General features: G+C 53.6%; 4 protein-coding genes across 4 annotated transcripts; 3 read left to right on the top strand and 1 right to left on the bottom strand.

Annotated features, from left to right (window-relative positions):
* Positions 1 to 2,697: 2,697 nt before the first annotated feature.
* LOC123843020 (histone H2B type 1-F/J/L-like) lies at positions 2,698 to 3,455 on the top strand. Its single transcript, XM_045872149.3, has one exon. It carries the CDS (start codon positions 2,937 to 2,939, stop codon positions 3,315 to 3,317), a length of 381 nt encoding a protein of 126 aa, XP_045728105.2. The 5' UTR covers positions 2,698 to 2,936; the 3' UTR covers positions 3,318 to 3,455.
* An 805-nt stretch (positions 3,456 to 4,260) lies between these two features.
* LOC123842778 (histone H2B type 3-B) lies at positions 4,261 to 8,221 on the bottom strand. The gene has a single exon (XM_045871990.3). It carries the CDS (start codon positions 8,181 to 8,183, stop codon positions 7,803 to 7,805), a length of 381 nt encoding a protein of 126 aa, XP_045727946.1. The 5' UTR covers positions 8,184 to 8,221; the 3' UTR covers positions 4,261 to 7,802.
* Positions 8,222 to 8,431: 210 nt separating this feature from the next.
* LOC123842779 (histone H2A type 3) lies at positions 8,432 to 9,104 on the top strand. Its single transcript, XM_045871991.2, has one exon. The coding sequence runs from the start codon at positions 8,496 to 8,498 to the stop codon at positions 8,886 to 8,888; it is 393 nt and encodes a 130-aa protein (XP_045727947.2). The 5' UTR covers positions 8,432 to 8,495; the 3' UTR covers positions 8,889 to 9,104.
* Positions 9,105 to 25,529: 16,425 nt separating this feature from the next.
* Positions 25,530 to 26,771, top strand: H3-4 (H3.4 histone, cluster member). The gene has a single exon (XM_064595690.1). The coding sequence runs from the start codon at positions 25,545 to 25,547 to the stop codon at positions 25,953 to 25,955; it is 411 nt and encodes a 136-aa protein (XP_064451760.1). The 5' UTR covers positions 25,530 to 25,544; the 3' UTR covers positions 25,956 to 26,771.

Below are 26,771 nucleotides of genomic sequence, written 5' to 3'. Positions count from 1 at the left end.
TCCTCAGTCGCAGAAACTCTTTCCTCCCAGACATCGCAAACATGTTAAAGCCCCAATGTCTGCCTCCCATGAGCCCCAGCTGAGACCGAAAGACCGCCTCTGAATGGTGAGTTTCGAGAATACGTCGGAGAGATCTGAGCCAACTAAATCTGCAGGCCAAAGGACAGCCATTCTTGCTTGGAGTTCACCTCCTGTGCGAGATCAAGCCTCAGACCTCTTCCAGTGGTGCTGGGAGCCTAGACGAACCATCTCTATGCATTACCCATTACATCTCCCGGAGAACACAATAACGATGTCCGCAAAAGTGGTTTGGATAGATGATCCAGAAACAAGCTCTTTTTCTATCTTCTTAAGTGCTTTGTATTCAAAGACTTTATCTTCCTAATGGAATCCGCGATTGTGGAAGTCGGTGCGATTTCATCGATAATATCATCTTTCTATGGCAGGAGAAATTATGTAATTTCTGACTTTTTTTTTTGCCAGAAACTTAAATACATAGCAATGCATCTGTGTTTTAATATTTTTCTTCTACACACCACATCACAAGTGGTGTTCCTTCCTTCTTCAAAATGAAATAAAGGTCACTACCCAAAAATTTTCCAGTTCTAGGTTGCATTAGCTTGGTGCCTGACACCAGTCAACCTGATTTCCAGAGTCAGCTCCTGCCTCCCGGGCTGCTTAATTTGGGACATATTTTCTCCGGTCTGCTGCTACCCATCTGTAAGACGGGGTTGATAATAGTGCACTCCCGGAAAGGCTGTTATGGGCACCACATTGAATTAGGTATTTAATAAATGGTTACCTATCTCCTAATGAGCTCCATAGAAATGTTTGTTAAATCAACTACATATTTTTAAGGTAAACAGATAAAATGGTTTAATGATGAGTATGTCCAAAGCAGCTCAGGGCACCCAAACGTCAAGAGGCCCATGGACCTCAGAGTACATATTTGTATATGGAGGGCATTTGTGTTGGTATCTTGAAGGGTATCTTGTTAACTGCTCTGAAGCTGTGAGCCATTTCGTCTTGGGGCACCGTTAAGTTTCCTGGCCTGCTTGGAGAATGCCCTGGTGGCCAGAAAAGTGGCCAGAAAAGTGACCCCCTGAATAGAGCTGTTTGAAATACAGATTCTGAGTCAATACCTTTGAGGTGGAGCCCAAGATTCTGCATTTCTAACGAGCTTCCCAGGTGATGCTGAAGTAAGTGAGAAATGTGAATTCTGAACACCTTTTCTTTCCCTCTTGGCATTTAACATATAGGGAAACTTAACTCATGTTTATAAGAATTAATCTGGTAACTTCTGATAAAAACAGGACAAAAGGTCCAAAACGGAGTGCCTTATGCTAAGCTTCTGGTCAGCTAACCAAGACTTAATTTATTGAAAGTGTTAGCTCTCCCAGAATGGTGTCAGTCAGGAATTCCCTGATCAGCTCTAGTGAGGTAATTGGTCTGATAGCCCCCTGCCATCCTGGAAAAGGAAAGGGACCTTGCAATATTGCTTTCTTTTTTCTTTTCTTTTTTTTTTTTTTTAAGATTTTATTTATTTATTTGACAGAGAGAGAGACACAGCGAGAGAGGGAACACATGTAGGGGAATGGGAGAGGGAGAAGCAGGCTTCCCGCAGAGCAGGGAGCCCGAGGTGGGGCTCAATCCCAGGACCCTGGGATCATGACCTGAGCCAAAGGCAGACGCTTAACGACTGAGCCACCCAGGTGCCCCGCAATATTGCTTTCTTTGCTTTGTGTGACTTCTTGTTCACATTCAGTTCTGCCTATACACGGTTTTCATTTTGTACAGCTCCTTGGAACTCCTTTCTATCTGTTAAATTGGGTGCTGCCTGATTCTAATCAATTTTTGCTCAGATAAATTCTTAACATTTTTAATAGGCCCCAGCTTATCATTTAACAGGTCTATAAGCCTGTGTTCTGATGCCTAGTTAGAGAATAGCACTTACCTGCAGGATTTTTTTTTTTAAGTTTTATTTATTTGAGAGCGAGAGCGGGCCCCCACCTGTGCCCACCATTGGGGGGAGCAGAGGGAGAGAATTTTCAAGCAGACTCCCCACTGACACGGAGACTGTTGCAGGGCTCAATCCCACCACCCAGAGATCACGACCCAAATCACGACCTCAGATCCCCACCTGAGCCTAAACCAAGAGTCCAGCGCAACCCACTGCGCCAGGCAGGTGCCCCTAACCGTCGGACGTTTTAGCAGACTAGACGAGATCCTGTGTATGCAGTACTTAGCATGTACCTGTCACTTCAAAGGGGAGTTGTCAGCGTTGAAATAAACAATTGGAAGGAGGACTGTTTCCCTTGAAACCGATTCATTTCCTCCCTCCATTGAACGCCTGCCCTGTAGCTACACTTCCAGTATAAGTACCTTAACGTATTTTCGGTGTTTCCTAAAGAGTCCTTTGCATTTGCTCATGAACTCTTAAACTGGCCTCTTGGGGGGGGGGGGGGGGCCTGATGGGAAATAGTTAAGTTATTCCCCATTCCCTCTGCTCAGTAAGTATCAGCTTCTCCCCAGCCTTTGGCCTCAGAAATGTGTTTGCCCTTGGCCGGAGAAGATGGAGACGCGGGGTTAAACCGGTTTTTATTTCCGTATTTTAGTGTCCGTATTCCTGTTCCTCTTTTGTCCCATCCAGAACCTACGACTAGACAAAGAGCCCTCTCCCGGCTGGAACGAAGATGCTCAACCTGACTCCCCGCGCGCGGCACACGCGTCTTCGGATTGGCCGGATTGCCGCCCAATAGGAAAGAAGAGCCGGCGTCTGCTATTTACATAAATTCCTAGCGGTCCCGGCGGCGCAGCCGGCCGTCCAATCGGATTCTAGCGATTTGGAGCCTTCATTTGAATATGGAGACGATAAATAGCGCTGCCGGCGCGGCCCCCGCGCATCTGGGCGCCGCCCCGCCGCCGCCCCGCTGGCCATGCCGGAGCCCTCCCGCTCGGCGCCCGCGCCCAAGAAGGGCTCGAAGAAGGCGGTGACCAAGGCGCAGAAGAAGGACGGCAAGAAGCGCAAGCGCAGCCGCAAGGAGAGCTACTCCATCTACGTGTACAAGGTGCTGAAGCAGGTGCACCCCGACACGGGCATCTCGTCCAAGGCCATGGGCATCATGAACTCGTTCGTCAACGACATCTTCGAGCGCATCGCCAGCGAGGCGTCGCGCCTGGCGCATTACAACAAGCGCTCGACCATCACGTCCCGCGAGGTGCAGACGGCCGTGCGCCTGCTGCTGCCCGGGGAGCTGGCCAAGCACGCCGTGTCCGAGGGCACCAAGGCCGTCACCAAGTACACCAGCTCCAAGTGAGGCGCGCCGGGCGCCCCGGAACCCAAAGGCTCTTTTCAGAGCCACCTCTGTGCTCAGAAAGGAGCGTGCCACCCGGTCTGATTGTGATGTGCTGCTCCGTGGGCGTCCTGGGGCACTGGAGTGCGCGACGGGGCGCAAGACCTGGCCTGAAGCTGAGTTCCTTTAAAGGCGTGTATCCCGCAAAGGCCTCTCGGCTCAGTCTCCACCGAGCCAGCAGCGGGCGAGGGAGCGCGGCCTTGGCTTTATAAAGGCGGGGGCCCGATGGCGTGAGGGCGCGCGTCACCTCCAGGAAGTCCTCAGGCCACCCTCCCCAGCAGCACCGCCCCCGCCCCGCCCCTTAATGGGTGAGGTCGGGATCCGCCGGGCGCGATGGTAGTGAGGCCCTGGGTGTTGTGCGGTCCTGGTGGTGGCGTCCTTCCCTGGCCTCCCTGGGCACCAGGAGCTTCTGGCCACAATCCCCTCAAGCAGTGTTAAGTTGAAGCAGTTTTTTATGGGTATCCTGCGTTTCTGTTGGAAAAATCAAAAGAGGGGGAGCACAGATCGTGGCCTCCGAACTCCTACTCCGCCAAAATCCTTCCTATTAGGAGACTGCTATTTCTTTTTTTGAAAAACGTGTATGCTTTTAACGGAAGCCCAGTAAGCGGCCAAAGATCCTTTTTATTGTATTCATTAGTTTCAGGTATGTTTAATAATTTATCAGTTTCTGTATAACACCCAGTGGAAAGAGCCTTTTAAACAAAACGAATGGAGGGCTTTTAAGGAAAACAAAAACAAAACAAACAGGTAAACAATACGCAAAGGGGGTAAAATGTGCCTGCTTCATAACTGAAGCACCAGGCCAGACAGGCCCGGCTCCCTGGCCCTAAAAACATCAAGTACTGGTGATTCCCAAACTACAAAAAGCACGCCTCCAAGAGCATCCTAGTCTCCGAAAGCCAGCAGGCTTCCCAGGATCTGGATGGACGCCTTGGTTCCCTCAGGTGGGCCTTGACCTGATTCCTGTCACCTAGGGGACTCACATCATCTCCGGTGACTGCCACGCTTCCGTCAACATTTAACCTATTATACAGTAAGCTGTTTATTTGCTTTTGTAGTTTTTATTAAAGGGATAGCCGCTCCCACTCAAATTTGACTTGAAATTTTTAGCTGAGATGGGGGGTGGGGAGAGTCTCTTAAATGCATCTCAGGTAAGATAACCTGCGAAATCCCTCCAGTGCCTTCCGGATCTAAGCGTTTACTTGGTTATCTCAAACCCAGAGAATTCTTCCACTGTGTTGGGTCCTCCCTCTCCTAGCCTATGTGCTGTCAATACCCAGCGAGCCTCTTCCTCCAGCCTCCAGCTTAACATGAATAACGTTTCTCTTTCTGTGTTTTGTAGCAGTATTACAAACGTGGGCTCTGTATTCAATCTCCCTCCATTTCCTTTTTAAAGATTTTATTTATTTATTTGAGAGAGAGAGAGAATGAGAGACAGAGAGCATGAGAGCAGGAGGGTCAGAGGGAGAAGCAGACTCCCCGCCGAGCAGGGAGCCCGATGCGGGACTCGATCCCTGGATTCCAGGATCATGACCCGAGCAGAAGGCAGTCGCTTAACCAACTGAGCCACCCAGGCGCCCCATGATTTTATTTACTTGAGAGAGAGAGAATGAGAGAGAGCACATGAGAGGGGGGAGGGTCAGAGGGAGAAGCAGACTCCCTGCCGAGCAGGGAGCCCAATGCGGGACTCGATTCCGGGACTCCAGGATCATGACCTGAGCAGAAGGCAGTCGCTTAACCAACTGAGCCACCCAGGCGCCCCTCCCTCCATTTTCTTGATTATAAATTCTCAGGAGCAGGACTCTGTCACCCTGCATCTTCCCTAATAGGTTTCCTGGGAGGACAGGGCCCAAGCGGGCCTGTGCTCCATCCAGGGCTGTTGCTGGCTGTCTCTGCAGCCTCCACCACACTGTTGAGCAAACAGAGGCAGTCTTCTTTTTGTTTTATTCATGCTAATGAAGTGTGTGTGCCAGGGCCCTGAAAAGACTGAGAAATTAATCTGCATTTTGCATTATCCACAACAAAACATTCTCATACTGTTGTATTTGGGATTTCTGTTTATTTTGCTTCTTGATTTTATTTTTGTTGCCTACTGCTAGCAACTTCACACACTGGTGGAGACGAGTTTCATTTCATTAAACCTGTCGTAAGCTCATTATTCAGGCAGACAATCACGTGGGTCTGGGAGACTAGTTTCCTGTTGCCAGAGGTGCTCATGAACATACTGACTCCTAATCTACCTGGGTAGTGGGCTGAGGGCTCAGACCCAATCAGGAGGCCCCTGCTTCATAGTGGAGGGCCGGATCCTGTAGTGTTCAATATGAATCAGACATCTCTTAAGATTAAAGGTGTTGATTTTGATGATACCTCACCCGTTTTCAAATTTCGGGATGATAACTAGGAGTGAAAGAATGGAGTAAAATAGCCATGACAAAATTTCTGTCACTATGGGTTTTTTTGGGGGGTGTTTTTGTTTTGTTTTGTCTGTAAATATTGGTTCAGAGCATAGTAAAGGGAAAGCAAGGATGCACACCGATATCACTTTAACCATAACAATATTCTATGTGCCCATCGAGGCATAAACTGAACCAATAATGCAGGGAGCGTCACCACCAATCTCACTCAATGACGTAGGTTTCACCCAAATTAAATTCTGATTGTTTGAGAATTACTTACAATTATCTATCTTTGATAACTATGTACCAAAATTTGTTTTCATCCATTGCGTACTGCCCAGGTGATTTTTTAAGTATTTTTAAGTTTCAATTTACATACCTTTTATTTATTTATTTATTTGGATAAGGAAACGTAGTAGGTAAAACAATTAAAAACATATCTTACATTTGGATGGAAATCTGCGAGGTGCAATGGGAATGAGTTCAGGGAGAAAAAAAGGATCATCTAGACCATCTCAGTGTTAACGAAGAATTTGATCATGTGTTTTATGAATTGATTATGGTACTGAATTGCTATTTCAATAGATACCTTGAAAAGATTGATGTGATCGTGTCAACTGTATCTCAATAAAAAATGTTTTGGAAAATGTGTAACAGGTCAAGAACTTTACAAATATTCCAACGTTTCTTTAAAATTTTTTGTTGTGACCATTTTGCTTTTTAAAACGTCCTGGGTTGGGATTTGCGTCCTTGTAACTATTAGAACTAAGGATAGAAATATTTTAGATGTCAACCGAAAAACGTGTGAGGTTTTAAATCCCTTTAGATTGGACCCACGCAGAAGTAACGGGTGGGTGGGCTTCCAGCCGCTGGGGCGGGGGACGCGCGGTTGGCGACATTCCCTCCAGACCCTCCCGCCCAGCCCGATACCCGACCGGCCTCCTTTCGAGAGACGATTTGCAAAAACACGACTGTTCTCTTTCATTGTGTGTCTGTCTGTTCCCTGCCAGACAGGATGCCACGACCTTCCAATACATCTAAGACTCAAACAGGCTCAAGGAAGCGATTGTTAAGAATCCCTTATTTACAAATAAGAAGAGCCAAGCGAAGGGAAAGGCAAAGCGATGTCTTTTCCCAAGTGAAGACTTTTCGTGCCAAAGCGCTTTCTCTGACCAAAAGGACACTTTCCAAATTAAATGTCATAAATCCAAAGAGAGGGGGAATTCTGCGTCACTGACGCTTCACAGAAAATAACAACAATGTGGCTGAAAAGGGAGGGAGCTAATTTGCTCAGAAAAGGGGGAATTACAGAGAAAGGGAATTACTGTCTTGAGCTGATCTCCCCCATTCCCACGTAAGTTAAAGCTACCCGCAGCAGGAAGCGGCTTATTACATCTGGCTCCCGCGCACAGGACGCTGCCGTCTCCCTCTCGGTTTCAATGCCGCTGCAAGATCCAGCCACGCAAACATCCTCCCGGAAATGTCCCCTGCTTGAGAATAAAGATGTCCGGTCCAGGCAGGGATGCAGCTCCAGGCGCCACCGCCCGGGCTGCGCAACAACCAAGTCCTCACCTCCGGGGTCCATTCGTCAGGGACACCGGGGAAGGAAGGCTGGCATGAGGTCCTTCTGGAAGAGGTGACCCGCGCCCCTCACCCACAGGCGCACGCCACGCGCGGACAGTGCGGGCCCTGGGAGTCCACGCGCGCAAACGCCGGGGATACGCTCTGCAGCCACCAGAGGACGCAAAGCTCGAGGATCCTACTTCGACTAGCAATGCATTAATAGCCCCAAAGGGGAGGGTGGACACGGGGTCCTTGGCCGCACCCGCGACGGCCACCATCCCAGACCGCCGTAAAGAACAGCTACACATTCTTGCCTTCCGCTCACATACGCACAGGCGCGCGCACACACAGACCCGATAGCCAGGAAACCGCTGGGACGCACAGAACGGAATTGGTTCACATGACAACCCTTCACCGTGTTCGAAACCCTTTTTCGATTGTGTGGGTGGCTCTGAAAAGAGCCTTTGGGTTCCGGGGCGCCCGGCGCGCCTCACTTGGAGCTGGTGTACTTGGTGACGGCCTTGGTGCCCTCGGACACGGCGTGCTTGGCCAGCTCCCCGGGCAGCAGCAGGCGCACGGCCGTCTGCACCTCGCGGGACGTGATGGTCGAGCGCTTGTTGTAATGCGCCAGGCGCGACGCCTCGCTGGCGATGCGCTCGAAGATGTCGTTGACGAACGAGTTCATGATGCCCATGGCCTTGGACGAGATGCCCGTGTCGGGGTGCACCTGCTTCAGCACCTTGTACACGTAGATGGAGTAGCTCTCCTTGCGGCTGCGCTTGCGCTTCTTGCCGTCCTTCTTCTGCGCCTTGGTCACCGCCTTCTTCGAGCCCTTCTTCGGGGCCGGAGCCGACTTGGACGGATCAGGCATGATGGCAGATCTCCCCGAACAAAAGGAGCAGACGTCCTGAGGAACTGTATTTATACGTCCCGTATGCAAATGAAGGATCCAGACGCCTTCGTTTCTGATAGGCTCAAATGCCGCGTAACGTCACTACTTGAAAAGGCGCATGCAAATTAGGGGATGGCGGCCTCCTTCTCTGATTGGTCGCCATCGCTACCCAATCGGACGAGGCCGGCTTGACTACCTCCGGACCATATATAAGGGCTCACTGAGGCCGGCGGAGTCGCTATTTCGCCCGTTCGCTCTCGGCTTTCTGTTCTCCTGGCGCCCAACTTGGAAATGTCAGGCCGAGGCAAGCAGGGTGGCAAGGCGCGCGCCAAGGCCAAGTCGCGCTCGTCGCGGGCCGGCCTCCAGTTCCCCGTGGGCCGCGTGCACCGCCTGCTCCGCAAGGGCAACTACTCGGAGCGGGTGGGCGCCGGCGCGCCCGTGTACCTGGCGGCCGTGCTGGAGTACCTGACGGCCGAGATCCTGGAGCTGGCGGGCAACGCGGCGCGCGACAACAAGAAGACGCGCATCATCCCGCGCCACCTGCAGCTGGCCATCCGCAACGACGAGGAGCTCAACAAGCTGCTGGGCCGCGTCACCATCGCGCAGGGCGGCGTCCTGCCCAACATCCAGGCCGTGCTGCTGCCCAAGAAGACCGAGAGCCACCACAAGGCCAAGGGCAAGTGAGGCTGCGGAGGCGGGCCGGCAGCGGCCGTGCGCCCCGGGGGCCCCGTGGCACCAAAGGCTCTTTTCAGAGCCACCCACGGTCTCGAGAAAAGAGCCGCACTGAGCACGCAACCTGGCCTTGTTCTAGGGCTGCGTCTTCGTGGGCGCACGGGGAGCCGGGCCCGAGGGGGCCCGAGGCACGATCCGGGCGCGCCTACGCGCACGGTGGGCTCCCGCGTCCGTTTGCCGCAGGGAATGCCAGCGGACACGTGTCCGCCGTCTGCCTTTGAGTCTCACTCCCAAGCCTCGGGCTCGGTCCGGCTCATCGTGAGGGTATCTGTTCCGGGGGCTGACCGCTGCGCCAAGTGTCCTGCGGTCACGTTTAGATGCCAAGGACAGGCCGTTCCTTTTCCCGGGCCGGGATAACCGGGCGGATTCACCTGGTTTTGAAAATATGTACTGTGTAGAGAGAATCTGATTCTTGAGGTTCTCCTACGTAAACCTTACGATTTCCATTTAAAAATGGAAGGGTGCTTGACTGAGCGGACGTTGCAAAGTTCTGGAAACAGGTCCATCGGAGTTATGAGCTAATCTGGAGATTAAGGTCTTGGAAAGGGTTTCTGCTCTAGAGGCGTTTGCAACATTTAAAAGAAAGTCGTTTTTAAGGGGAGGGTAAACTTTTAAAGAAAACCTTACTGTAAATAGAATGACTATTTAAGAGAATTTAAATTACTCAATCTGGGTTGGCCAAACATGAATCCGAGTCCCTTAACCTGATAGCTAAAATTAGAGACTAGAATAATTTGCCCATTGGGTTCAGTCAGGAAAACTAGGTTTGTGAATTTAGTAGGGGTACAGCGAGCATTGTTAGGATCAGATTATGTAATATATGTGTGGCTATTTCAGAAGAGGACTGGTCGTGAGCTGCACATTGTGTAATAAACGGGAGTTGGATAATCCCAGGGGTCCTGGCAAGGTGGTGAGAACGTACCTAGCACCCACCTCATGGGGGAGGAGGGATTAAGTGGTTGATTCATAATCCTTTAAAACAATGTCTGGCACAGAGAAAGCCTGATAACTGTTGTTGTTCCTATTGTCAATATCTTTATTGTTTTCATTACTTTTTTACAGCAATAAAGACAGGCGGGTAAGACAATTCAGGATTATTATATAATTTGTATTTACTAAAGTTAGGTCTACTCAAACCAGGGCTGCCTAGACACCATCTGGAGTTAACCACACATCTGCTGGTCTTAGGAAAATATCCTAGTGCTGTGAAAGGGATTCACACCAGGGATGTACGAGCCTGCTCTGTCCACGTGCATCTGAGCACAGGACCCGCTGCAGTGGAGGGACGCAGCAGAGCAGGTGGCCGAGTGGGCCCCATTTCTGTGATGCAGGCTGCATGGACTGTCCAAGAGACAATAGAGCCTTCTGGAAATGGAGCTGGCCCTTCTGTTTCCAGTGACGGTCTCCAGTTCCAGCTGAAATTTGTGTTTATGCATTGATGTGGTGTAGATCATTGTATGTTGTCAAACCCCTCAGTGGCATTTAAGAAATGTTTTTCAGGGGCAGGGGGGCTTGGGTATGCCGAGTCTCTCCGTGGAGCTCCCGACTTTTCATTCCTGAAATGGGACGCTAAGAGGGAGGCAGCCCTAAGGTGGCTGAGCTGTCCCCTGTAGAGAGCAAGAAGCAACAAGGGCTGTTCGGTTTTCAGTGATACAAAACGAAACACACGGACGCAGTTTCTTAGCCGCCCCGGCCACACATCAGACAGCGGGGGAACAGACCAGCCTCAAGTTCCATTGCACGGCTCTGGTCTAACGTCTGGTCGTCTGTCAGGGTTTCCTGGTTCAGGAATCTGAAAATCTTCAGAGCTGCCCACCTCTGCAAGAGAAAGCCCATCAGACCCTCGCTCCAGGAAGAAAGCCCCACGTGGCCCAGCAGGCCCACTCCCAATGACTCGGTGACTCGCACATTCCCAGCAGCACATCCCAAAGCTGGAAACAGCCCAAAGGTCCCTGCAGATGCACGCGCAAACTGCGCTCTGTGCGCATGGTGGAATGCAGACGGCCGCACCGGCGAGTGCTACCACGTGGCGGAACCTCGAAAACATGTCCGGGAAGCCAGACAACAAGGCCACGCAGGGTAGGATCCCATTTATAAGAAATGGCCAGAAGAGAGAGATCCGTAGAGGCGGGAAGCAGATCAGTGCTTGCCAGGGGCTGGGGAAGGAGGGCTGATGGCGGAACAGACCACCAGCCTCTGCAGAGCCCGGAGCTTTGAGGCCAGTTCCCGGCTCCCTGCGGCAAGAGCCATGGGATTATCTCTGTCGTGCTCCCCACGTCCCTGTGGGGTGAGTAGTTTATTGAGAAAGGTGAGCAAGGAGGTACAAAGTCTCGCAGGAAGAATGCAGAAACATCCACACCCACTGCCAGGAAGGTGCTCCCAGCTTCCAGAATTCTCCGCTCACTTTGGCCAGGTCCCGTAACTCACCCTGCCCTTCTCCTGGGCATGGGTCTGTCTCCAGCCCCCACCCCACATCTGGTCTCTCCTTGCTTTGTTCATTTCCAACATGTTCAAGAATCTCCCAAGGGGGGCGCCTGGGACGCTGGGTGGCTCAGTCGGTTAAGGGTCTGCTTTCGGCTCAGATCATGACCTCAGGGTCCTGGGATTGAGCCCCACATGGCGGGGCTTCCTGCTCAGCAGGGAGTCTGCTTCTCCCTCTCCCCAATTCTGCCCCTCCCCCCTGCTCGTGATCTCGCTCTCTCTCAAATGGATAAATAAAAGCTTTAAAAAATGAAAAAATAAAAGTAAAAAAAAATTTTTAAAAAGAATCTTTCAAGTGAAAAAGCATAAAAGGACCCCCTCATTTTCTGTGTTTGCTTAGACCCTGAATTAGAGTGTTAGGGGACACGCCTTGAGGAGGACTCGGTCACCCAGCCTGAGAGCTGTGAGGTCTGGGCTGAGCGGAGCTGTTTGGCCTGCACGCTGCTCTCTCGCATGGAGGTCCCAGACCTGGTCCTCAGAATCGACCTCACACTCCCGGGGGGGGGGGTCTGTTTCTACGCACTGCTCACCAAGCCTCACCGAAGCTTTGCTTTTCTCCCGCACCCACCCAGCAAAAGTTTTAAAATTGCATCGTCCCCTCTGCCCACGCCCCTCCACGTGGGTGGCTGGGTCCCAGACATCTCTCTGGGGAGACCATGTCCTGGCGCTTCCGTCCTCCCCAGAGACCGTGGAGCCTGTGACCACCCCTCCTGCCAACCCTGCCCTCGGGCCTCCAGGACACCCTTCCTTACCCACTGCCCGTCCATGGCTTGCCCCAGCCCTGGGGCGGCCCTACTTGGGTGCCATCTTGCTAGTGTTCTCCAGCGGGATGATGGAGCGGCCCAAAATGTCCCAGCTGCTGGAGGGGCAACGCGCCTCCTTCACATGGCTGGGTGCCTGGTGTCTTCTTATATATAGTCTCGCTCCAAGGATAGTTCAGCTTCCTGACACTGTCCCCCGAGGACGAGTCCCCAGGACCCCTGAGGCCCCGCCTGCACCCTGCGTCGAAGGCACACCCCCATGGCCGCCCCTCCTCAGTGTCCCCCCAGCCAGGTATGCCCACCTGGAGACTGTCAGCACATGTGGAAAGTCGGGAGGCAGATGCTCTCCGTGGAGACACCCTAGTCCTGGAACCCACCTGTAGCGCTCTCCCCCCAAAAATAGGACCCCATTCTAACAGCCAGAACTTGTGACTGTGATCGTATTTGGGGACAGGGTCTTTCTAGGTGTAATTTAAAGATCTTGAGATGAGAAGGTCATCCTGGATCAGACAGGAGACTCGAACATGCCAAGAACTCACAACACTCCACGATGAAGAAGCACTCTTGGCTTTTGGCAGGCCAGGCCTGCCTTTTGCCTTTCATCCACTCAGTGCACCCTCATTCCCTCCGCCTGGCTGCAGCCTCCTGGAGGGAGCACTTGTTCTATTGCCTTAGAATATTCCATTCTGCTGGAGAAGACAAGAAAAAAGGGGGGGGGCAGGTGGGGGGGGGGTAGGAGAATGGATGAATGTCCTAAGATGGGAGCATAGATAAAAGTGAGGCGAGAGAGTGGGGCTTAAAGATACAAGAGAACCAAGACACAGGGTAGTTAAATGTGAGGCTTCTGGGCACTAAGTATTCATGAGTGTTAAGTATACAGGAGGAGCTAAATATTCAGGATTATTAAGTATGCAGTAGACACTAAGCAATCACCTTTGAGGCACTGAGTTTCCGTTAGGTCTTAGTCAGCCACCTCTGGGACTCTCCACAGGTGAGCCATCCCGGAGTGGCAGGGACCCCACACCTGTGTGCATGGGCCCAGCATCCCCGGTGGCCCCACATCAGCGGGAAGGCTGAGGCAGTGGGGAACGACCGGACACGTGACAGGTGTGCCCGGCACCGGGAGGGGCACGGGGCGGGTGTGCCCGGGACCGGGGAGGGGCACGGGTTGGATGTGCCCGGGACCGGGAGGGGCAGCGCTCCTCCGCACTGACACCGTCTCCTCCACCTTGCTTCTGCTGGGAGTGTTCAATGGATTTAATAACCCACCTGGTTTGAGCGCTCTGATGGGCCTGCGAGCCCTTCCGTGCCAAGACCGGTAGCGACCTCGGAGAGCCCACTGGCCTCCAGTGTCCCCTCCACCGGGCAGCTGGAAGCAACCTCTGGGCAGGTGAGCTGGAACACCGTGGAACTGCTGTTTCCTCCCCTCACTGCACTGGCTAGCGTGCGCAACTCTCAGAAATCGCCCACAGCAGGAGAAACCCTGGGTGCCCCGAGTCCCAAGGACACATGTGCACGTGGAATGGCGCGGCGCGGTGAGCGCCCCTACACGCGTGACGGACGTCGGGTGCGCGCGTGTGTGTGTGAAACGTGGCCATCTTCCACGCCACGTGCGTGTCTGGCCGCAGGCGCTCTAGCGACCTAGCCCTTGAAGGCATCACTGCCCGGAAACCGTCCAGACGCAGCACATGCCGGGTTTGCTTGGGGACAAGTCACCAAGGAAAGAAAATGAGGGCCACCGTCCCGCAGGCTCCGAGATACGACGGAGCGGTTGCGAAGCTTCAGAGGCGGTCGGGGAGAGCGCGCACGGCTGTTTTTGCTGAAACGGAAAAAGGGACTGGGCTTGATGATGTCTTCTGAAACCGGGGTCGCCATCTCGGGGCCGCTCCCCGAGGCCGCGGCGCATGCGCTGGGCCTCCCCGGGCGTGACGGGGACGCGCCGGGCGGGGTGGCGCGCTGGCGGGCCTACTGCCTCGGGCCGGGCGGCTCATCCCCGCGAGGCTCGGCCTTGGGATCCTAGGTCCGGGAAGGCAGCGCGCGATAGGGAGGCTTGGCGAACCCCTGAGGGTGGCGGAGCTGCGGGGAGCCGCGGTGGGGGTGCCGGGTGGCCGGGAGGCAGGAGTGAGGGGATGCGGGGCGGCGAGAATACAAGGGCGCAAAGGAGGCAGGGATCCCGGGATGCGGGGGTGCAGGGGCGCACAGGGATTCCACGGCGCCCGCACGCGGGGGTGCAGGGGACGGGCTGCTGGCTGGCGCTGGGTTCGGAGGCCCCGGCTCCTGCGGGCTGCGCTCGCGACTCGCTGGGTAAAGCCCCGAAGCCTTTGCGGCCCTTGTTTACGCTCGGGCACGTTTCCCGGTTGGTCATTTCAAAAGCTCTCGGCCTGACCGCGCTGGAGGCGAATTCGCCCGGGTGGCCTTGGGATGCTGAGCGCCATCGTGCGCCCGGCGGCCGCCCCGCCTCAGCGCTGCTCCTCTGGGCTCCGAATCTCGATGCTGACCGGGTTCTGCACGCTGCACGTCACTGATTTCTCGCAGGGGCGCGCATGCCTTAGATGTAAGCGCTACGTGCGTTCTTCCGGAAAGGGATCGTTCTGTCTGTCCGGTGACGGCTCGCTGAGGCTTTTGCTTCAGGGCGCGCACGGATGGAGCTCCGCCAGCACCCTTTAGCGCCCGGCTTTCCCCTCGCCCCTTCTCGGCTGCGTCTCTCCCCTCCTCCGCTCTGCTCGGAGCGCATCAGATCTCTGTCCACGCTTTGTTTCCCTCTTTGCTGCTTCTAGGGATACGCGCATGTCTACATCTGAACGTTTCAGATAGACATATGCTTAAGAACTAAATACCCATATAGGTCAGCGCTTTCCTGGTCACCGAAGTCCGTAAACAGGCAGCACAATCTTATTTACATCCTTCCGTAGCCTTGTGGTTGTAATCTTTGTGTAACCATGAACCCGGACTTGCCATTGGCGATCTGGGGTTGGGGGTGGTCTTATGGGACTGAGCCCTGAGCCTGTGGGGTCTGATGCTGTCTCCAGGTAGATAGGGTCACAACTGACATAAACCTGTGGGACATGCAATGTCCTCTGAGGCCGGGAGAATTGCTTAGGGACGTTGACAAACACAGATTGCATTTAGGTTCTGTTCTGTTTTGTTTTGTTTTGTTTTTACTCAAGACATGAATTCAGCTATTTTGTTTCTGGTTTTTGCACTCAGGGTGTGGATGAAACCACACTCCAAGGAGTTTTGCTCTTGATGAAAATTAGTATTGCAGACGTGGTGAGGGGTGGGTGCACACCTCACTTGGCTGTGGGGCGGGGGGGGGGGGGGATTCAGTGCTGCTTCTATTATGTCTGCTTCTCTTGGTCACTGTCCTCTCCTCATGGTGACATCCGTGACCCTCCTGCGGAGACAGACTGATCTTCAGAGTCCTGGGTCGCTGGTGGTCCTCTACGTTTCCACAGCTGACACTGGGTAAAGCTGGTCCTTCGGTGCCACCAGAGATGAGAAGAATGTTCCTTGCTCCCACTTGACTCTCAACGAGCCCTTTCTCTTCGGCAGAGCCGGCTGCGACACATGTATATTTTTTCCATCAGAGTCACTCCATGTAGCAATACAAATTTAAGAAAGGTCACCAATGTGCAGTTTACTTAGTTTGTGCTCCTGATAGGAGGTGGGTTTGTTGTGCACTAAATCTCCCTGTGCTGCTTTGAGTTCAGCAAATGTTCGCCCACCTCAAGCCGCACGCCTCACCCCAGGGGTGAGCTGCCCTGCTCCTCTGACCTTGGGTGTGGCCTTGTGTGGCTGGCCCCAAAAAACCGCCACAGAAGGAACTACTCTCTTCCTCATCCCAGAACCTTGTGACTACTACCCTGTGTGGGAAATGGGAGGAAGTCAAGGATCTTGGGAGGAGGAGCTTTTCCTGGATTAGCTTGGGCCTAAACGCAATCCATGTCTCTTGATAGAAGAGAGGCAGAGGCCCTGTGGACACACAGTGGACACACAGTGGGGGAAAGGTGAACATGGATCCAGAGACTGGAGTAATGTAGCCACCAGCCGAGGGACATCCGGGGCCTCCAGGAGCTGGAAGAGGCAGGAAGGATTGGCCCCTAGAGCCTCTGGGGGGAGCATGGCCTCATGACACTTTGATCTGGGACTTGTGGCCTCCAGCCTGGGGGAGGTTGTTAACGCCTGTTGTAAACCCCCCTGTTGTGGTAGTTTACTGGGGCAGCTCTGGGAAGCTAACACACCAGAAAAGACCTGGGCCTATTTACAACTAAGGGTGAAAGACAAAGGAGAGTAGTAATTCCAAGTTTTCTCAAGGGGGAATCTCCAGAAAAGCAGAAACAATAGGACCGACAGACAGACAGATGTGTTTTAAAGAATTGGCTCCCTTGATTGGGGGGCTGGCAAGTCTGAAATCTGCAGGGCAGGTTGGGGACCCAGAAAAGAGCTCACAGTTCAGGACAATCAGAAAGTCACAGGCTTTATCTTATGTTTTTAGCATGTGCAAGGCCGTATGCCTTTAATGTGGGAACCAGGGAGGTTTTTGTTTTTTTTTTTTTTGTCTTTCTTATCTTTATGGTTAGAATATTGCCTCTTGGTTATTTATTTATTTTTTTTAACGAAGCAGACATACAGAAATAGAGCCCACGCTTTGAGGTTTTACCAAATCATTTTCACCTCGGTAAATGTTAAAGTATAGCTTCCCTGGGAGCCCAGGACCTGGGCCCACGCAGGTTAGAATTTGAAAATTTTCCTTTAGGGGCGCCTGGGTGGCTCAGTCGGTTAAGCGTCTGCCTTTGGCTCAGGTCATGATCCCAGGTCCTGGGATCGAGCCCCGCGTTGGGCCACCCAGGCGCCCCTGTGAACACATTTTGTAATGTCTGCTCACTCCAACTTCCCGTGCATCCCCCATGATGGTCATATTCATTCACTCAGGCAGGCAAATATCCCCACCCTGGAAAAACTCAGACATAGCACGCCTTCCGAGTTAGGGTTGTCCGACACATCCCCGTTTCATCAGGTCATTTTTCCAACACAAAGCAAACACACCTTCCAGCTTTGTTATATCCCGTTTGGTTGAGCCATCTGTGGATGTTCGAGCGAGGATGTGAACCCGGCTTGCCCATATGGGTGCACCTCCGGAGGAATGAGCTTCGTTTTTACTACATAACCTCACTGGTTTGCAATACAGACGACTACAGAGGTCCTAAAGGAAAATCTGACTAGAGATGTCTCTGGTAGACAGACTGCAACCCCCTGCCCCTGGCGGGACCTGCTGCTGCCATTACAGCTACAGATCTGAAGAGGAGGAGATCATCCTAGATTTCCCAATCTAATCACAGGCGCTTAACAGCAGAGAGTTTTATTCCGCTGGAGTAAGAAAAGCGTGGCGCGAACTCAGACACACTGGAAGCGGGAGGGGGGAATGGGCCCGGCCCCTGCTGGAGGAGACCACCTGGCTGGCAGAGAAGGAATGCGGGCCGCGTCGGGGGGCGGGGGGGGGAAGACAGCCCACAGTGGGTCTGCTAGCAGCCGCGAGGGACTGCGGCAGCCTCAGTGAGCCCCCCGGGCGGGGGTTATGCAGAGCCCTCGGACAGGAAAGCAGCCTCGACGACACCTTCAACTGAGCCGCCGAGCCTCTCCAGGGGCCCAGCTGAGCCAGGACCTGCGACCTGCAGACCCGCAGAATACATGCGCTTTGCTTGCAGCTGAGGTCTTGGAGGTAATTTGTTATGGCCGCAATAGGAAACCGATTATGAAGTCTGTTTTCAAAGTAGCTGGGAGGGTGTGGGTTAATAGAGGGGGTCTCGGAATTTACTGTAGAAAGAAGCAGCCCCCTCGCTGCTGCTGAACCGGGAGATCTGGGCGTTTCCGTCCTGAATATCAGGCACAGCCCACCGTCACCTCCCCCCCCCCCCCCCCCCCCGTGCAGGGGCGACGGCGCAGCCCCCGGGGAGGGTGGACGGCACCTGCCGTCCTATTTATATGGCTTACATGCAAACAAGGGCTTGGGAACAGGCAGCATGGGATTGGATCAAAGAGCATATTTAAATAGCCGGAGGCAGCTCGGCTCTCTGATTGGATCAAATAGCTGGGGAAGCCAGCCAATCAGAACACAGATGCTCCAGAAGCCCTTCAAATAGCGCTCCTGCGGCTACTCCCGCCTCCAGAGCGAAGCTGGGTTCCCGAGGAGTGCAGGTGCTTTTCAACCGGGGAAGTGAAAGCTATGAATGGGACTCTTGGGGTTGATAGTAAATTCATGGCTCCTCGTTGTGATGAAGACCCAGCATGACATATACCGGTGAAACCCATCACCTTCCGAGTGACAAAGGAATCCGGTACTTTGTTCTGGAATATCAGAGAATGTAGAGAAAGAGGGTTTGGGGGTGTCTTTGTGGGGTGTTTGTTAGTTTTCTTAGGGAAACCATATATACTTCAAGGTATCTGAGGGTATTTAGGATATTAGGTATTTAGGATTTATTCAGAAGGTGAAGCGTCTGCCTTCGGCTCAGGTCATGATCTCAAGGTCCTGGGATGCAGCCCCACCTCCTTCCGGCTCTCTGCTCAGGGGGAGTCTGCCTCTCCCTCTGTGCTCGTGCGTGCTCGCCCTCAAATAAATAAATAAATATTTTTAAAAAGAGAATGTAATGCGCCACAGTTCTGGAAACTAGAAGTCCAAAATCAAAGTGTTGGCAGGGTTGGTTCCTTCGGGGCTGTGAGGGCCATATCTGCTCCAGACCGAGATCACCACCGGAGCCGAAATCAAGAGTCGGATGCTCACCGACTGAGCGCCCCCCCTCCCCCCCGGTGCCCCCCAGGTTTTCCCTTGAGATGAGGAAACCTGTCGAATTAAACTAGGGCTCACTCTAATGACCTCACTTTACCTTAATGACCTGCCTGAAGACTCGGTCTCCAAACACAGTCACCTTCAGAGGGGTCGGATGTTAGTTCTCGCACATACGAACCTGGGGTGGGATACAGTTCAGACGGTCACAGGGGAGGAGCACTATCTATAAGCCAAATAAACTGGTTTTCTGAATCCACATGCTGTGTCGCTGTGTTTCCTGCTGGAAACTGGAAGAAAGCTGCAGGGGTCTCTGGAGAGAGCCTGACCCTTGTTCTGAAGCTCCGAAAACACACCTGGAGCTGCTATACTTGGTGACATCCTTGGTGGCCCCATACACAGGGAGCCTGGCCAGCTCATCTGCCCCTCGAGGGCTGAAGTGGCAGAACAGCTCTTGTAAGTCATGCGCCCGGTGAGAGCCTGCACTAAAGGAGGTGCCATCCGTAAAAGCACTCATCTCTCCTAAAATATTCCGAAGTTTGACTGCCTGTAACCTATACAACCCAATCCGGGTTCCCTGACTTCCCCAATGGGCGCTGGCCCCTCCTCCCAGTTCACCCCCGCCCCCACCTGCATCGACATCTAGCATGCTCTCAAATGCCACGGCCCCTGGGTGTAGGAGGCTTTTGTTCCGTTTATCTTCACTTTTATCTGAAAAGATGTGTATTAGTTAGGGTGCTCCCTACAAATACAATTAATAAGATATTTAGATATATCGTTTTTATTAATCCTTTTATTAGTAAGATATCTGTATTACGTATATATAATTATATATATAATGCACTCTGAGTCTGAAGGCCTGGGAATGAGGAGCATCAAGGAGAGGATGGACGCCCTAACTCATCAGCCAGACAGAAGGGCTCCTTCCTCCACCTTTTGTTCTATCCCGGCCCTCAGCGGCCTGGGTGACACCCACCCACATTGGGGTGAGCCATGGGCTGTACTGAGTCCATCCATTCACAAGTGAATCTCAGCCAGAAACACCTCACTGACACACCCCGATTCGTGGGTAAGCCCGGTGCCCTACACGGCAGTCAAGCCAATGCACAAAAGTCACCAACACCAGGTGCTGTTTGCGCTTCCTTCTTCTTCTAGGTGCCCCTGTGTCCCCTGAGTTTCCCTATGGTGAGCAGAATTAGGAGCTGTGCGCTCCGATCAAGCCCATCCCACCCACCTCGGGCCCTGTGCAAACACCAGCCTTCCGCTATGAAGCACCTGGGAGGGTCACAGCCCAGCGACATGGGGCCGTGAAGAGATGGAGACAACCAGAGGGGCACGCTCCACCTGCCCACGGCCTAGCACCGCCCCCGCAGCATCCTGCCAGGGGTCACAGCAGGGAGGGCCGAAGAGCCGCTCCATCAGAGATGGGGTTCTTCGGGAAGCCCAAAGACAGCAAGGCACACAACGAGGACCCTAGGGGTATCAGGAGCTTCTGGGGCCTGGAGCTACCGTACATGCTAAACACAGCCCAGCCCCACACCCCGAGCAGCACAGATCCTCCCCCTCAAAGCTGACTCGCTCGAGTTCTCATCACCCAGCATGAGCTTCACGTCTGGCTTCCCACCAGAAATTACCAGACATGCCCACAGGCAAGGAAAACTCCGTCTGAAGAGATAAACAGCCGTCAGGACCAGACGCAGGCTGATACAGGTGTTGGAATTAGCAGATTTAAAACAGCTGTGATATTATTATGCTAAGGGCTCCAGGGGACAGAGTAGACAGACGTGCATGTACGCAGAGGGACGGAAATGCCAAGAGAGACGTGGTCAGAATCACCGAGGCAAAAGCAAAGGCCGCCTCTGACGGGCTCAGCCAGCCGGCTGTGGCCGAGGGGAGAATCGGAGAGCCTGAAGAAAGGCCGGTAGACACCTCCCAAACTGAAATGCAGAAAGAAAATGGAGTAATATTATTTTATTTTAAAAACCCACAGTAGCCAAGGACTATGTGACAATCATCAAAGGAGTAATATATGCAACTGGGGGGAGCCTGGGTGGCTCAGTGGGTGAAGTTTCCTACTCTTGCTTTCGACTCAGGTCATGATCCCAGTGTCGTGAGATCGAGCCTCATGTTGGACTCCACACTCAGCGTGCTGTCTGCTTGAGATTCTGTCTCTCCTTCTGCTCGCCGCAGCCCCCCACCCCCACTCACATGCTCTCTAAATAAATAAATAAACAAATAAAATATTTTTAAGAATAAAAATTCAAGGGCGCCTGGGTGGCTCAGTTGGTTAAGCGACTGCCTTCGGCTCAGGTCATGATCCTGGAGTCCCGGGATCGAGTCCTGCATCGGGCTCCCTGCTCGGCGGGGGGTCTGCTTCTCCCTCTGACCCTCCTCCCTCTCATGCTCTCTGTCTCTCGTTCTCTCTCTCGCAAATAAATAAAAAATTTAAAAAAGAATTATAAAAAAAAGAATAAAAATTCAAATAAATAAAAAGCAAAGTGGACTTAGATTGGTCATAAATGTATATTTCAAACTCTAGGCCAATGACGTAAAAAGAAGTTTATGTAGAAGTATAACCGATATGCTAAGGAGAGGACAGCAGATGGGGTCCTCACGGTACAGGGATCCCTAAATGTCCTTCATGCCCACAGCCACTTCCAAATGACAGGAGTGACAAGTCCTTCCCTGGTAGAACTTTGCATTTACTGCAGTAATAAGATGCACATTTATACACATACAACTGTAGGTATAGTATACAGATAACTACATGACAAATTAATTTTGTATACATTTTGACAATTTGTTTCAGCATCACCGATTTCCTTTGCAGTTCTAAAAAATGTCATGCATTTAAAAACATTCTGAGGGCGCCTGGGTGGCTCAGTTGGTTAAGCGCCTGCCTTCAGCTCAGGTCATGATCCCAGGGTCCTGGGATCGAGTCCCACATCGGGCTCCCTGCTCTGCAGGAAGCTTGCTTATCCCTCTCCCTCTCCCCCTGCTTGTGTTCCCTCTCTCGCTGTGTCTCTCTCTGTCAAATAAATAAAATCTTTAAAAAATAAAAATTAAAAAAAATAAAAACATTCTGAGACATTTCATTGCATGCATTTTTAAATGTTTTAAAATATTCTGAGCTTCACCAAACTGCCAGAGGGATTCCTGAGGCCAAAAACAGAAAAAGAATTAAATTCTTGCCACCTATTCACCGAAACAGAAAACAAGACTTCCTAAAAAGGAAAAAGTTACAAAGCGTTAGCAGGACATGGATTGAACCCCGTGGCAGAATTCCTTCCTATTGTGGAGGCCGAGGGGAATCACCACAGTGGAGACAACCCCAAGCAGAGCCTCTTATGAAATGGGTCTAAACAGGGATCACACCTGTTATGGGAACCCCGTCATGGCTGGAGAACCAGGCCCAGTCTGCAGTTTTGGAGGCACTCTGGTGCCTCACGGGTCCTCCAAACCCTCCACAGTGGGTGACGGCGGGTGACTGGGGTGCACCCCAGACCCCTGGCACCGAATGCCATCACCTCATGGGGTTCTGGGCAACGTGAATTCAATGCTCACTGTGCTCGGGGCCCAGAGAATGGGAGGGCAGGACCTGTAGATGCTCAGCAGGAATTTCCCATAAAGGGGGCCAGAGGAACAGGATGTCAGTTGGGGGGTATCAGAAGGGTCGTCCCAGCACCTGGAAGCCTGAGCATCTGCTGTAGTTATCAGCTCTGGGGGAGCCTTCATGCACTGTTTATCCAGGACCACCTGCCCCTGGAAGGACCCCACTCCACCTGTAGAGTAAGCTCCTGGAAGTCCCGATAGCTCCCATACGACCCCACAGAAATGTCGCACAAGGTCAACCACCTGTGACCTCAAATCCCAAAGGACCTACAACAAAGTGCTGCACACAAGCCCGTATTTCCCGAGTTGCACCTGCAAACACCATGAGTGGTGAGAGCAAGGAAAGAATGTTCTAGCTCAGGGAGGGATTCCCTCAGACGCAGGATGGATAATGAGCAGCTGAGTGGGGTCACCAAAGGCGACGGTCAAGAAAGAATTCTTGAGACGTCTTTGGTGGACAACGGTGTTTATCTTAAAGCACAGGGACAAGACCCGTGGGCAGAAAGAACGGCAGGGGTGGCCGATGACATACTTTTCAGTGTGTGGAGGGAGGGAGGGTAGAGATAACGTACGTTTCTAAGGAAGTTCTGTAGGCTGAAAGTGAGGTCTACAGGACCCCGGAGATCTCGCTATTGTCAAGAGAAAGTTGTTTCTAGTCCGAAATGAAACGTCAGCATTAGGGCATCCGCGAGTTCCTGGAGAGTTGTAGGTCACGCTCTGGCCCGCTCAGGGATTTATCAGTGGGCTGCAAGCTGTAAGGGGATTTCCTTATAGCGGGTTTTCTCTTGCCTTTGTTCTCCTCATCACAGTGATTGGCACCAAATGTATGCACAGAGCACACACAACCTGATCTATAAAATGCACGTGTCCTAGACAAGCCAGAACCTCGGGGGGAATGTTTGCCTCTGAAGCTGTCCTCAGAGAGATGATCTCTCTCCTCTTGGGGAGTTTTCTTAGGGGAAGATTTCCACCTGGGCCTTGGTGCCTCTGAGTAGGAACCACAGGAAACTCAGTTCCTGAGATCACGAAAACTGTCAACCGAACCACCTAAAAAGAGGTTTTATGTGTGATAAAGAAATTCTCAGCGTTTCAAGGGTGTGGGCCCTGGTTCTGGGCTCCCAGGGAAGCTACACATTGGTCAAGGTCAAATGACTCAAAGCATGGGCTCTCTTTCAGGACATCTGACTGCGTCAGATGCACACCCTATAGGCCAGGCAACCTCGGGGCGGTCCCTCGGTTCTTCTCCCTGGTGCCTAGACAATCTGACCCGACTCGGGGACGACGGCAGAGATTCTGTGTGACAATCATGACCAACTAAAAAAAGTCCAGATTTAGTAAGGAGAGACTTTTATCTGAAAGGACTATTATGAGGGAGGGAGAGGACTATTGCAACAGGGCAGGAAAAGTCTTTACTCATCTTAGGCCTCAGTAGGGGCTCTTAAAAAAAAAAAAAACCAGATTAACAAGAGAAAAGCATTTAAGTTATTTTTCTTAAGATTTTATTTATTCTAGAGAGCGAGCAACTGTGGGGGTGGGGGAAGGGCAGAGGGAGAGGGAGAATCTCAAGCAGACCCCACGCTGAGGGTGGAGCCCCATGTGGGGCTCCATCCCATGACCCCGAGACCGTGACCTGAGCCGAAATCAAGAGTCTGATACTTAGCCAACCAAGCCACCCAGGTGCCCCAAGCATTTTAAGTTTTATTATGACACAGGAACCTTCACGAGGAAATGAAGACCCACAGAAGGGGCAAAACCTAAATGCTCTCACACTGGGTTAAACAAAGAGAGGCAACTGTGGGAAAGTGAGTAAGATACCCGGGAGCCCTAAGGAAGACCAGAGTTCTGTCAACAAGGTCTGTGTGTGCAGAGTCCTCTTCCTCTCTGGTCTTCACTTCCCCTCCATGATGACAAAAGTGCTTCTTCTCTCCAGCTGTAGACCTGTCACCTTTCACATGGGAATCTTAGCTCTGTTTTCAGGAAGAAAACGAGGGCTTTGAGCTCTCCCCTTGCATCTGCTTGCATTTCCAAGTGCCTTTAGCTCAAAATAACCCTTGCGTGGACCTTGCACGTTTGGGGATGGCAATTTGGCCCACCCGAGGGCTGTAATCTTGGGGTCCGCAAGTGCCTCAAGGGTCGGGCAATGCGGGCTCTTCTCTCACAGGGAGGAGGGCACAGACTAGAAGCAGCGAGTGCTGCAGGGGGACGACAGGGGCTGGGGGGCTAGGCCCCCGGAGGGGCCAGAGGTCAGCACCTGGGGAAGCACGGCCACTGAACCCAATCTGGGCGCAGCAGCACCTTGTTGGGGTCGTTGGGGTCCAGCTGTGGGGACGGGCAGCGCACTAATCACCCCTGAGGGAAGGATGCGGACGCGGAGGGTCTGTGCCCAGCCCTGAAAGACCTGGGCCTTTCACCGCCGGCTGGGAAAATTCAACACTGTCACCACGGAAAGGCCGAACGCAGAATGCACCTTCTAGAAGGTTCTTCCCGCCGCTCCCCCCCCCGCCCCCCGAGCGTTGGCGAGCCAGGGGGAGTGCGGAGGGAGAAAGGAGGCAGCCGCGTGGGGAGAGGCGACGCCCGCGGCCAGGTGGCCCGACCCTGCCCCGCTGCTGCGAGCGCGGGGACTAGCTCGTCCGACCCGCGTGAGATCCCGACAGGACTGGCGGTTACGCGGGCGCGGGGCGCAGATAAGGGGCAGGCGGCCTAGCGGAGCATGCAGCGGGCCAATCACAGCGCAGCCTGCCCTCGCGCCACCCGGCGGCCGGCCAATGGGGAGGCCACAGCCTCGCAGCCTGCCCTCGCGCCACCCGGCGGCCGGCCAATGGGGAGGCCGCAGCCTCGCAGCCTGCCCTCGCGCCACCCGGCGGCCGGCCAATGGGGAGGCCGCAGCCTCTATAAAAGCAGGCACTGCCCGAGACGCTAGCCGCAGGCGATTGGCGGCGGAGACGGCTTCGGTTCCTCAGCGACGCGGGAGCCATGGCCCGCACGAAGCAGACGGCGCGGAAGTCCACGGGCGGCAAGGCGCCGCGGAAGCAGCTGGCCACTAAGGTGGCCCGCAAGAGCGCGCCGGCCACCGGCGGCGTCAAGAAGCCGCACCGCTACCGGCCCGGCACGGTGGCCCTGCGCGAGATCCGGCGCTACCAGAAGTCCACCGAGCTGCTGATCCGCAAGCTGCCGTTCCAGCGGCTGGTGCGCGAGATCGCGCAGGACTTCAAGACCGACCTGCGCTTCCAGAGCTCGGCCGTCATGGCCCTGCAGGAGGCGTGCGAGGCCTACCTGGTGGGGCTCTTCGAGGACACCAACCTGTGCGCCATCCACGCCAAGCGCGTCACCATCATGCCCAAGGACATCCAGCTGGCGCGCCGCATCCGCGGGGAGCGGGCGTAAGCCCCGCGCACGTGCGCAGGCTGCCCCGCCGGAGCCATAGCGCTCACCCCAAAGGCTCTTTTCAGAGCCACCACGTAGCCACAAAGGATGCTGTGCCGACCCGCGCTTACTCCCGACGAGTCCGTGTTTCCTCGGCCTCTGGTCGGGGGGGGGCGGGGGGGGGAGGTTGTGGTAGGTGGGATTCCCCCCGGGGCTGTGGACCCGCCCCCAGGAGGGTACTTGGACCTCCCAAGGTACCGAACGATGGTCGGCCCGCGTGTGCGCGCTTGGAGACCAGCCTCCCAGCCCTGCCAAGTGGGATGTTGGGGGGTGAGCGGTAGGAGCTCCACTTATGGGGAAACCCTATAGCGGGGTGGTGAGCTAGCCACGAGCCCAAGACGGGGATGGGGCTGACAGCCGAGGAGGCTGGCCGGAGGTCAGGGGTGGGGGGCTCTTCTGACGTTGGTGCTGTTTGCAAGCACTCTCTCGGTCGTCGGCCAGTAGCGGTGACCCGAAGTCCACGGTGGGTACTTACCCGGTGCTCCCAGTGGGGCGAAGGCCTGGGCAGAGAAGCCCTCTGCGACAGGGACAGCCCGATGCTCTCCATGTGACAGTGGGCTCGAGAAGTTTCTTTGGACCCAGTTTTTTCCAGTAGACTTCACTCCTAAAGCTTCACCAACCAAAGGAGTACACGCAGCTGGTTTGAAAGCTGAAGAGAAGTCTGCGGTTTGGGTATGTGTACAAGTCGGTGACAAGTCCTGGAGGGGCCATCCAGATGCCCACAGTGCTCAGGGACAGCCCATGTTCTGGCCCGAAAACCCGTGCTACCCTTCAATG

This window comes from Mirounga angustirostris, unplaced genomic scaffold, assembly GCF_029215605.1.
Source record: "Mirounga angustirostris isolate CCGP_5_RB_7025 unplaced genomic scaffold, mMirAng1.0.hap1 SCAF_7, whole genome shotgun sequence".
Taxonomy (NCBI): Eukaryota; Metazoa; Chordata; class Mammalia; order Carnivora; family Phocidae; genus Mirounga; species Mirounga angustirostris.
This window is presented reverse-complemented; position numbering and strand designations above follow the sequence as displayed.

What these genes read in the sequence shown, in the direction of transcription:
- LOC123843020 (XM_045872149.3), top strand. Translation starts at nt 2,937, where the DNA reads ATGCCGGAGCCCTCCCGCTCGGCGCCCGCGCCCAAGAAGGGCTCGAAG.
- LOC123842778 (XM_045871990.3), bottom strand. Translation starts at nt 8,183, where the DNA reads ATGCCTGATCCGTCCAAGTCGGCTCCGGCCCCGAAGAAGGGCTCGAAG.
- LOC123842779 (XM_045871991.2), top strand. Translation starts at nt 8,496, where the DNA reads ATGTCAGGCCGAGGCAAGCAGGGTGGCAAGGCGCGCGCCAAGGCCAAG.
- H3-4 (XM_064595690.1), top strand. Translation starts at nt 25,545, where the DNA reads ATGGCCCGCACGAAGCAGACGGCGCGGAAGTCCACGGGCGGCAAGGCG.